Source organism: Schistocerca gregaria, chromosome 4 (assembly GCF_023897955.1).
Source record: "Schistocerca gregaria isolate iqSchGreg1 chromosome 4, iqSchGreg1.2, whole genome shotgun sequence".
Lineage (NCBI taxonomy): Eukaryota > Metazoa > Arthropoda > Insecta > Orthoptera > Acrididae > Schistocerca > Schistocerca gregaria.
Window position 1 is genome coordinate 709,822,611 of NC_064923.1, and position 11,231 is coordinate 709,833,841.

The 11,231-nt window shown below is 43.8% G+C and overlaps 1 protein-coding gene across 1 annotated transcript in view; it reads right to left on the reverse strand.

Moving 5' to 3' along the window:
- Positions 1–9,860, reverse strand: part of LOC126267877 (Down syndrome cell adhesion molecule-like protein Dscam2) — a 1,296,028-nt gene extending 1,286,168 nt beyond the window's left edge. The window contains exon 1 of the mRNA XM_049973186.1: positions 9,467–9,860. Coding sequence (XP_049829143.1) covers positions 9,467–9,860 — 394 coding nt within the window. The remainder of the gene's footprint in view (positions 1–9,466) is intronic.
- Between the last annotated feature and the right edge of the window lie 1,371 nt (positions 9,861–11,231).

Consider the following 11,231-nt stretch of genomic DNA (forward strand, 5'->3'; position numbering starts at 1 on the left):
TACGGACCTTGCTGTTCACCTACCACGTACATCACCTTGGTAAGCTCTGATTAACTGATGTTACAGTTAACTTCTCGATTAATGCCTCTAAAGAGGATCGAGAAGGACAATCTCAAGACCATAATGTATGGCATCACATTATGTGGGTCACATTTACAAGTGGAAATGGTGAGCAGGTGAAGTGTACCGCCACAACCTCTTGCTTACGCTCACATGAATGGCCACCAATAATGCTTTGTGAATCAGCTGAAAGACAAGAAACTTACAACTGAAACGGATTCAGTGTATATCGGCTAGAATACGCAATGTTTCTGAAATTATCGACATTTCCTTTGGCATTAGTAAGAGGCCATTTTATGAAGAATAATATATGTTAATTCAAAGCAAAGGCCATGGTGAATTTTGCGGAAAAGACGGGCGACAGTAACACACCCTTTGCATGATACTTTCCCAGTGAGCCGTGTCCTATACTTCTAGTGTTAAGACCAAATCAGATCCATAGCGCAAGTAATCGCTAATAGATTTGAGAAAATGTGGGTAAAGGTCATCCATGCTACCTTCGTTACAGTAGCCTCCACGTGGTAGACAGACTCGCCTCTGTTTTACAGCGAAATATCATTGTCCATGCCTGTGACCCGTTTATCTCGAAGCCGACACTGAAAAGATATACTTTACGTAATATCGTCTTCATTTCAATCCTACTGTATGATAGACAGGTGCTAATCGTTTCAGAAAGAACGTGTTGCAGGTAGTCTTACACTACTGGCCATTAAAATTGCTGTAGAAGGAAGAAATGCAGATGATAAACAGGTATTCATTGGACAAATCTATTATACTAGAACTGACATGTGATGACATTTTCACGCAATTTGGGTGCATAGATCCTGAGAAATCAATACGCAGAAAAACCACCTCTGGCCGTAATAATGGCCTTGATACGGCCTCTGCATTGAGTCAAACAGAGCTTGGATGGCGTGTACACTACAGCTGCCCATGCAGTGTCAACACGATACCACAGTTCATCAAGAGTAGTGATTGGCGTATTCTGACGAGCCAGTTGCTCGGACACCATTGACCAGACGTTTTCAATTGGTGAGAGATCTGGAGAATTTGCTGGCCAGGGCAGCAATCGAACATACTCTGTATCCACAAAGACCCGTACAGGACCTGCTGCATGTAGTCGTGCATTATCCGGCTGAAATGTAGGGTTTCGCAGGGATCGAATGAAGGTTAGAGCCACGGGTCGTAACACATCTGAAATGTACCGTCCACTATATAAAGTGTCGTCAATGCGAACAAGAGTTGGCCGAGATGTGTAACCAATGGCATCCCCCATACCATCACGCCAGGTGATACTCCAGTATGGCGAAGACGAATACACGCTTCCAATGTGCGTTCATCGCGATGTCGCCAAACACGCATGCGACCATCATGATGCTGTAAAAAGAACCTTGATTCGTACGAAAAAATGACGTTTAGCCATTCGTACACCCAGGTTCATTGTTGAGTACATCATCTCAGGCGCCACTGTCTGTGATTCAGCGTCAAGGGTAACCGAAGCCACGGTCTCCGTGCTGATAGTCCATACTGCTGCAAACGTCGTCGAACTGTTCGTGCAGATAGTTGTTGTCTTGCAAACGTCCCCATCTGTTGACTCAGGGATCGATACGTGTTGCACGATCCGTTACAACCATGCTGATAAGATGCCTGTCATCTCGACTGCTAGTGATATGAGGCCGTTGGGATCCAGCACGGCGGTCCGTATTACCTTCCTGAACCTACCGATTCCATATTCTGCTAACAGTCATTGGATCTCGACCAACGCGAGCAGCAATGTCGCTATGAGATAACCGCAATCCCCATAGGCTACAATTCGACCTATATCAAAGTCGGAAACGTGATAGTACGCATTTCTCCTTACACAAGGCATCAGAACAACGTTCCACCAGGCTACGCCGGTGAACTGCTGTTTGTGTATGAGAAATCGGTTGGAAACTTTCCTCACGTCAGCACTTTGTAGGTTTCGCCACCGTCGCCAACCTTGTGTGAATGTTCTGAAAAGCTAATCATTTGCATATCACAGCATCCCCTTCCTGTTGGTTAAATTTCGCGTCTGTAGCTCGTCATCTTCGTGGTGTAGCAATTTTAATGTCCAGTAGTATAGGAAAATGAATGCAATTTTAAGGCACATCTAATAAATTTCTGAAAATGTTGCATCTACGTATTCTATATGATACTGATTGCAGATGCAGTAACCAAATACTGTTTTATAGTTATTACAGGTATGTTAATCTGGGTAGAAAAATAAATCCATCGTCAAATTAATTTTAGATTTACACCATGGAATTAGCAAAAGCAGAAAAGAAAAATACCGGGTGTTTCTTTATTGTTTACGATAGCAAAATTCTTCAACCCTTTCTTCCTCTGTAGAACCGACTTCCAAACAGCGAATTTCATGGGATGCCCGCAGGAATGTCACCATGCAAGAGAATAAAAAGCAGCATTCATCTCTGAGAGATCAAATGCGCTTATTGAGGGGACGTAGCACGCAACCCATTTTTCTGTAGCGGTACTGCGTCGGACGTTGGTCAATACAAGGCCGTCCGCGTGCCCACAGATTACAACAAATGTCGTTCACACGTTCCGGTATTGTGATCAGCGGGAATGGATGAGGTATTGTTCAGCTCGCTTTGCGACACGTTCATTACGAGTCTCTTGGTGCAACATAATCACACTCGCGTAATTCTGTGGACGTCGATACAACAGTGCGCAGTTTCTTTGTTACTCGTTTTTAAAAAATGGACGGTAATGACGTTCTTAAAACAACTTTGTTGATGTTCTTTTGCAGAATATGGCTTAACTATACTGAATTCTAATTACCCTAGATGTACTTAAAAGCTCCTAAAGAAGTTTTAATCCAGGAATCCTTTCAATATTATCATCACCAGTTTTTCTGAGGTGTGAGACGGTCAACATTCGTTCTGTTTTTCGTGGTTGTTCGTTTCCTTCTTCAGCTTTACTTGACTTCTTTTCTCCTCCACACATCATTCTAAAGCATTCCTTCAAATACCGCTTACTCTCTCTCAATACATTCCTTATTTAATTTCTTTTTCTACACTAAGTAACGTCCAATATTGGTTTCTGTTTCCCCACCATTGACAGTACCTCTTCTTTACCTTTCTGCCAATCCGTTTCCTCCTGGATTCCTATGTCCGTATTTCAAAAGCCCATGCGTCATGGTTAAAATGTTTCTGCCGTATAATAGGACAAACTAGACAAAATACATTATCAAACGCCTTCTTAATCTGCTTTCCATACCACTCTCCTCTTAGAGAATGCTCATTTTTCTATTGCTATTTTACGTTTAAGCTGCATACTGCACTTGCCGTTTTCTATTCTACGTCCTAGCTACTTCACCTCGCCGCTTTACTGCCTACTGTGCTATCGACGAAGTGCTGGGAAGCGCCAAAATGTATCCTGTACGAGCGTCAAGTGCAGTGAGTATACGTGTACATCTACGTGATTACTCTGCTATTCAAAATGAAGTGCCTGGCAGAGGGTTCAATGAACCGCCTTCAAGCAGTCTCTCTACCGTTCCAATCTCGAACGGCGTGCGGGAAAAACGAGCACTTAAATTTTTCTGTGCGAGCCCTGATTTCTCTTATTTTATCGTGATGATCATTTCTCCCTATGTAGATGGGTGTCAACAGAATGTTCTCGCAATCGGAGGAGAAAACTGGTGATTGAAATTTCATGAAAAGGTCCCGACGCAACGAAAAACGCCTTTGTTTAAATGATTGCCACTCCAATTCACGTATCATGTCTGTGACACTATCTCCCCTATTTCGCGATAATACAAAACGAGCTGCTCTTCTTTGTACTTTTTCGATGTTCTCTGTCAGTCCCACCTGATGCTGATCCCACACCGCACAGCAATACTCCAGAATTGGGCGGACAAGCGTGTGGTAAGCACTCTCTTTAGTAGGCCTGTTGCACCTTCTAAGTGCTCAGCAGTCTTTGTTTTGCTCTACCCACAATATTATCCATGTGATAGTTCCAGTTTAGGTATAAATTACTGTTACACACCAGTGACTGCTAATACGAGCTGTTCACCTATCGTACACGTGCAATACGAAATGAACTGTATAGTTCGTTACGTATGTGAAATGTAGACATATATCTGAACGTAAGACTCGAAGAGAGTGTTCATAAGTTCTATAAATAAGAGAATCACAAAAGTGCTTACTAGAAATATCCCTAAGTCTCTCCACACTGTGACCAAGTTCAGTTTTTGTTTATCTGAAACATAACTGAAGAAAATCTCGGCTACAATTGTCAACAGTGTGTCATTCAAAACATTGAGTTTACCCGAAGCTGTATTAAAGTAGTTCTTGTAGAAGGTGTGGCAAGGTGTGAGCAAATTTTACAATATCGATATTATGGAGTTTTAAAGAAACAAAAAATGTAAATCGTTTTCAGCCAGTTAGGACATGAAAGAAGTGACAAGCAAACTGAGCAGGACACGGACGTTAACACAACTTGGATGAAACATGTGCCGCCATGGGAGTAGAATCTGCTGGTACAGCTGATGTAAGCATAATGAAAGGACATAAAATACACAGTTGAATTTATCATTACACCAAATCCACAATGAGAAGCATTACTACATTATTGATAAGTGATACACTTGTTTTTACGATATACAAGCATTCATATTTTACGCCAGCGTCTTTAACGTTACAAAACGAAGTGTAGTAATTGTCCCCCCTCCTTCTCCAACACTGTAATTTATATGACAATGAAGACTAGCGTTTTCACTGTGGAATGCCACGGTTATGCCGGTTGAGTAATTCAGACGAAAAGTAGCCTAACACCAATTAAAAATATACGAAGGCACCAAAGTACTAGTGAAAATTGCGAGTCGATCCCTATCATTAGTATCTGAGTAACATCTAGTGTGTTAGTTTCCGATTGCTTTTTACCTATTGATTTATTTGATACTTTGAGTTGGGAGTCGAGTGTTACAACCTTGTTCGGACTGGGACAAAAAACGGTAAAACACACATTCCTTCGTGTAACAGTTCTGCAAATGAAGACCGTGTCTGTAGTGTCTGTCATTGTACTTCTGTCTTAGAGGTTTTTCATCATAGAGAAATTTTATGACAATTAACAATTTCATGGTGTTGTAGGTTTTGCGTATTGTAGTCATTGTCAGATCCATACCAAGGAAGTATTACATATATAAAGAGTTTATATGTGTATCTCTTATGGAAATGGAAGAGGATGTAGATGAAGACAAAATGGGAGATAAGATACTGCGTGAAGAGTTTGACAGAGCACTGAAAGACCAGAGTCGAAACAAGGCCGCAGGAGAAGACAACATTCCATTAGAACTACTGACGGCCTTGGGAGAGCCAATCATGACAAAACTCTACCAGCTGGTGAGCAAGATGTATGAGACAGGCGAAATACCCTCACACTTCAAGAAGAATATAATAATTCCAATCCCAAAGAAAGCAGGTGCCGGCAGATTTGAAAATTACCGAACTATCAGTTTAATAAGTCATAGCTGCAAAATACTAACGCGAATTCCTTACAGACGAATGGAAAAACTAGTAGATGCGGCGAGGATCACTTTGGATTCCGTAGAAATGTTGGAACACGTGAGGCAATACTGACCTTAAGACTTATCTTAGAAGAAAGATTCAGAAAAGGCAAACCTACGTTTCTAGCATTTGTAGACTTGGAGAAAGCTTTTGACAATGTTGACTGGAATACTCTCTTTCAAATTCTGAAGGTGGCAGGGGTAAAACACAGGGAGCGAAAGGCTGTTTACAATCTGTACAGAAATCAGATGGCAGTCATAAGAGTCGAGGGGCATGAGAGGGAAGCAGTGGTTGGGAAAGGAGTGAGACAGGTTGTAGTCTCTCCCCGATGTTATTCAATCTGTATATTGAGCAAGCAGTAAAGGAAACAAAAGAAAAATTCGGTGTAGGTATTAAAATTCATGGAGAAGAAGTAAAAATTTGGAGGTTCGCCGATGACATTATAATTCTGACAGAGACAGAAAAGGTCCTGGAAGAGCATTTGAACGGAATGGACAGTGTCTTGAAAGGAGGATATAAGATGAACATCAACAAAAGCAAAACGAGGATAATGGAATGTAGTCGAATTAAGTCGGGTGATGCTGAGGGAATTAGATTAGGATATGAGACACGTAACGTAGTAAAGGAGTTTTGCTATTTAGGAAGTAAAATAACTGATGATGGTGGAAGTAGAGAGGATATAAAATGTAGACTGGCAATGGCAAGGAAAGCGTTTCTGAAGAAGAGAAATTTGTTAACATCGAATTTAGATTTATGTATCAGGAAGTCGTTTCTGAAAGTATTTGTATGGAGTGTAGCCATGTATGGAAGTGAAACATGGACGATAACTAGTTTGGACAAGAAGAGAACAGAAGCTTTCGAAATGTGGTGCTACAGAAGAATGCTGAATATAAGGTGGATAGATCACGTAACTAATGAGGAGGTGTTGAATAGGATTGGGGAGAACAGAAGTTTGTGGCACAACTTGACTAGGAGAAGGGATAGGTTGGTAGGACATGTCCTGAGGCATCAAGGGATCACAAATTTAGCATTGGAGAGCAGCGTGGAGGGTAAAAATCGTAGAGGCAGACCAAGAGATGAATACACTAAGCAGATTCAGAATGATGTAGGTTGCAGTAGGTACTGGGAGATAAAAAGCTTGCACAGGACAGAGTAGCATGGAGAGCTGCATCAAACCAGTCCCAGGACTGATGACAACAACAACACATGTGTATCTCTGGGATATGCTCCTAACCTCTGTGTCGATTTCAACCAAATTTTACACAGAAACAGCAGGCGTCACCGGTCGCAGGTTCGAATCCTGCCTCGGGCATGGATGTGTGTGATGTCCTTAGGTTAGTTAGGTTTAAGTTCTTCTAAGTTCTAGGGGACTGATGACCTCAGACGTGAAGTCTCATATTGCAGAGCTATTTGAGCAGGCGTCACAAATAACGCACTATCGGGCTTATAATCTCCCTTCTTCAACAGTAGCGGACGGAGGGGCAAAAACGTGTGTTTTACAGTCTCTGGCATACAGGCTGTACTGCATGACAGGCATGGTACTGACAACATTAGTTGCATGCCGCTTTGCAGGTTTAAGCACACCAACCGATACTGCCATAGTAGCACAGGGTAGGATCACGCTTAACAAATGTGTTGACGCGGTATCAGCTGTGCACAGCGCAATAAACCCAAACATGACTTGGAAGGAAAAGAAAGTCTGACGGACGAAGAAAAGATGGTACGAAAAGGAGACTAGGATACTGGAAGTGGGTATTCCTCGCTGAGAGAAGCCTTCTAGTACCGAATTTAGGCTTCAGTTTCTGAAAGAAATTTCTGAGGTTACATGTCAGGAAATAAATCATGCACTGTGGAAAACGGAAAAAGAATAAAATCAAAACGTTTGAGCTGGGATGCTGCGAAAGGATGCTGAAAAATTTGTGAAGGGGTGAGATAAGAAATCTGCTTGAGGAAGTAAGCCATCTATCTGTACCGAAACACAGAACTCTTTGAAAGTAATGAAAGGACGGGAGTTATTTAAATGCGGATGTGATCAAAGCAATGGAAGATAATGGCAGCACCGAAAGTAACATAATGTGAAAATGGGGTACTCAGTTGTCGGAAAAGGGGAAATACATACTATTTAATACCTTACAATCTAATGATCTTCAAAAAATGCCTTTCTGTGCATACGTCACTGCGGCCTTCCCTATTATATTACAAACGCTGCTATAGCACCTATTTAAGCGGAACACAATCCCAACGGCGCAGCCAGTGTTTTTTTTGTTCCTGATGATGATAGTGGAGACAACTGGTGAAATCCGGAGCGTTTTATTGTTAAGAGACGGGGTTTAAGAACGGAGATCATCTTATTCAGACATGCGAACGCGAATGAATGGAAGAAAGATAAAAAGTTTTTTAACCTAAACCTATCCCTGTAAGCGGGAGCTTAATTTTCCAACATATTGCCAGCTGCTTACGCCATTTGTCGTCACCCATCATGTCGTGATCTCCTCGGGTGGTATAAGTACGGGAAAACAATATACTCGATACCTCATCCAGAAACGCAACCGCTCGAAACCTGGACAGCAAACTACACCGCGATGCAGAGCATCTCTCTTGCAGTCTGCCACTTGAGTTTGCTAAACATCTCCGTAACGCTATCACGCTTACCAAATAACCCTGTGACGAAACGCGCCGCTCTTCTTTGGATCTTCTCTATCTCCTCCGTCAACCCGATCTGGCACGGATCCCACACTGATGAGCAATACTCAAATATAGGTCGAACGAGTGTTTTGTAAGCCACTTCCTTTGTTGATGGACTACATTTTCTAAGGACTCTCCCAATGAATCTCCATCCGGCACCCGCGTTAACAACAATTCATTTTATATGATCATTCCACTTTAAATCGTTCCGCACGCATAGTCGCAGATATTTTACAGAAGTAACTGCTACCAGTGTTTGTCCCGCTATCATATAATCATACACTAAATTATCTTTCCTTCTATGTCTTCGCAATACATAACATTTGTCTATGTTAAGGGTCAGTTGCCGCTCCCTGCACCAAGTGCCTATCTGCTGCGGACCATCCTGCATTTCGCTACAACGTCTCTGTAAACTACAGCATCATCCATGAAAAGCCACATGGAACTTCCGACACTATTAGGTCATTTATTTATACTGTGAAAAACAATGGTCTCACAACACTCCGCTGTGGCACGCCAGAGGTTAATTTAACATCTATAGACGTCTCTCCATTGAGAACAACATGCTGTGGTCTGTTTCTAAAAACTCTTCAATCCAGCCACACAGCTGGTCTGATTTTCCGCAGGCTATCACTTTGTTTATCAGGCGACAGTGTGGAACTGTATCAAACTTCTTCCGGAAGTCAAGGAAAATGGCATCTACCTGGGGGCCTGTATCTAATATTTTCTGGGTCTCATGAACAAATTAGGTGAGTTGGGTCTCACACGATCGCTGTTTCCGGAATCCATGTTGATTCCTACAGAGTAGATTCTGGGTATCCAGAAATGACATGATAGCCGAGCAAAAAACATGTACTAAACTTCTACAGCAGATCGATGCCATAGATGTAGGTCTATAGTTCTGCACATCTGCTTGACGAGCCTTCTTCAAGACTGGGACTACCTGTGCTCTTTTACAATCATTTGGAACCTTCCGTTCCTCTAGAGAACTGCGGTACACGGCTGTTAAAAGGGGGGCAAGTTCTTTCGCGTACAGGATCGTGTAAACGAACAGGATGTTATAATGGTAGTGTAGAACTGTTGAGGGTAAAAATGTGACAGGAATAGATACAGCAATTGTTGCAGCACATAGGGTGTAAGCTGTACCGCTTCCACCGGTCCAGAGGCGTACTTACCGGCGCGGACCTGGACGTCCCTGCTGATGAGCCTGCCGACGCTGTTGGAGGCGACGCAGCGGTAGACGGTGGAGTGAATGTCCTGGCGGTAGGCGGCGGGCGGGAATGGCATGAGCAGGAGCGTGCCGTTGCGCAGCACGCGGCGGACGCCGGGCACGTCGGCGGCGGGCGCGCCGTCCACAGACAGCCAGTCGACCGTGGGCGGCGGGCTGCCGCTCGCCGAGCAGTCCAGCCAGCCGCCCGACGAGTTGGAGAACTCCAGCCGCGCCGGCGGCTCCAGCAGGAAGCTGGGACCGCGCAGGTGCGAGTCGAACGCCCGCACCTCCACCGAGCCTCCTGCAACACCGCGCCGACACCGCCACCGGTCAGACTCACCTGCCGCCGCCGCCTCCATCTACACTACCAACAAGGGAACCTCCCCATCGCACCTCTCTCAGATTTTGTCATAAGTTGGCACAGTGCACAGACCTTGAAAAACTGAACACAGATGAATCGAGAAAACAGGAAGAAGTTGTGGGGAACTATGAAAAAAATAAGCAAAATATACTAACTGAGTAGTCCATGCGCGACATAGGCAACATCAAGGATAATATAAGCTCAGGAGTGCCGTGGTCCCGTGGTTAGCGTGAGAGCCTTAGTTCAAGTCTTCCCCCGAGTGAAAATTTTAACTTTTTACTTTCAGACAATTATTATCTGTCCGTCCATCCGTTCGATGCGAGGTAACTGCACCGTAGTTTGGGGACACTACACCAAACAAACATCAAAACTGCTGCATTCATTTGTTGCAGTTTATTGGGAATGATTATCACATCCACAAGAAAACCTAAATCGGGCAAGGTAGAAGAATCTTTTTACCCATTCGCCAAGTGTACAAGTTAGGTGGGTCGACAACATATTCCTGTCATGTGGCGCGCATGCCGTCACCAGTGTCGTATAGAATATATCAGACGTGTTTTCCTGTGGAGGAATCGGTTGACCTATGACCTTGCGAACAAATGTTTCCGGTTCCCATTGGAGAGGCACGTCCTTTCGCCTACTAATCGCACGTTTTGCGGCGCGGTCGCAAAACACAGACACTAAACTTATCACAGTGAACAGAGACGTCAATGAACGGACGGACAGATCATAACTTTGCAAAAATAAAGAAACTAAACTCTTCACTGGAGGGAAGACTTGAACCAGGGACCTCTCGTTCCGCAGCTGCTCACGCTAACCACGGGACCACGGCGTTCCTGAGCCCTCATTATCCTTGATATTGCATATCTTGTGCATGGACTACTCAGTTTGTATATTTTGCTTATTTTTTTCATAGTTCAACACAACTTCTTCCTGTTTTCTCGATTGATCTGTGATCAGTTTCTCAAGGCCTGTCCACTGTGCCAACTTATAACTAAATCTGAGGGAAATGCGATGGGGAGTCCGGAAACGTGCGACCGCTACGGTCGCAGGTTCGAATCCTGCCTCGGGCATGGATGTGTGTGATGTCCTTAGGTTTAAGTAGCTCTAAGATCTAGGGGACTGATGACCTCAGATGTTAAGTCCCATAGTGCTCAGAGCCATTTGAACCATTTTTTTTGCGATGGGGAGGTGCCCTTGTAAGCATCTAAAACCGTCACCTAATTCTCCTATTGCTGGTTGTCTATATAACGCCTTCCACCAACGGCCTTGCCGCAGTGGTAACACTCGTTACCGTCACAAGTAAAGCGCTGTAGGACTTGGCTAGCACTTGCATGGGTCACCGCCCAGGTCAGCCGAGTGCTGTTGG